At 74.9% G+C, this 822-nt stretch overlaps 1 protein-coding gene across 3 annotated transcripts in view; it reads left to right on the top strand.

Annotated features, from left to right (window-relative positions):
• Nucleotides 1-822, top strand: part of RNF214 (ring finger protein 214) — a 49,140-nt gene that overhangs the window by 770 nt on the left and 47,548 nt on the right. For 2 of the 3 annotated variants that reach the window (XM_040483142.1, XM_040483143.1), the window contains exon 1: nt 7-82. Coding sequence is in view for 1 of the 3 variants with exons in the window: in XM_040483145.1 (XP_040339079.1) it covers nt 1-130 (130 nt within the window). In the remaining 2 variants the exon portion in view is untranslated. Of the gene's footprint in view, nt 131-822 lie in introns of all 3 variants that reach the window. The other variant, XM_040483145.1, reaches the window with a different exon arrangement.

An 822-nucleotide genomic window follows, 5' to 3' on the forward strand; every position in this document is an offset into this window, starting at 1 on the left:
GTGGGAGGTGCCGCGCGCGGGCCGGCGCTCGACCCCTCCCCCCGAGGCTCGGCCGCCCCCTCCCCCCGCTCCGCCCGCTCAGGTGCGTCCCGTCCCTCCCCCCTTGCCTCCCGGGGGCGCGGCGCGGGAGGTGTGTGCGGGACGGGCAGGCGGGGAGGGGGGCTGCGACGCCGGGGGCCCGGGCAGGGGCGGGGGGTCGAGGCGGGGGGCGTGGAGGGGGCCGAGCGGACGGGGCCCGGGGTCCCGGCCTTAGGAGGGGGCCGGCGCTGAGCTCGCGGTGGGGGGCCCGAGCCAGAGGTGCGGGGGTCTCCGGCTCCGGGAAGCAGCGGGCTTAGCGGTCTCCGGTTGAAGCGGCCGTGGTCGCCCGGCGCCGCTTCCCCCATTGTCCCCTTCGCGGCCGTGCCCCGTCCTCCCCCGAGCCCCCGTGGCTCCCGGCGTCGCCGCCTCACTGGCGGCCGCCGCAGGATTCCCTTGACACGTTCGACTTCCCACCCCGCGCTGCAGCTTGCAGCGCGCGGTACCTGCCCTCCTCCCGCTTGGGCTCCGGCCGCGGAGTTGCCCGGAGGACCCGTGCCCTGCGCTCTCGTTTACCGGGCACCGAGGACCCGCGACCCCGGGCTCTGTTGGGGCAGGCTGTTTGCACCCGAGGGTGCAGTTATGGCGATTTGGGCCCGTTCTCTCCTAGGAGCTTTGTATAATGGGGGAAACTGAGGCACACAGGGTTCCTGGCCTGTGACTCAAGTGTTGATAAAGCCCAGTCTCCATACTTGCTCTGTGCGCGCTTGAAAGTGCCGGCGGCGGGGGGGGGGGGGGGGGGGGGGG

This window comes from Herpailurus yagouaroundi, unplaced genomic scaffold (assembly GCF_014898765.1).
Source record: "Herpailurus yagouaroundi ecotype Mexico unplaced genomic scaffold, PumYag 161, whole genome shotgun sequence".
NCBI lineage: Eukaryota > Metazoa > Chordata > Mammalia > Carnivora > Felidae > Herpailurus > Herpailurus yagouaroundi.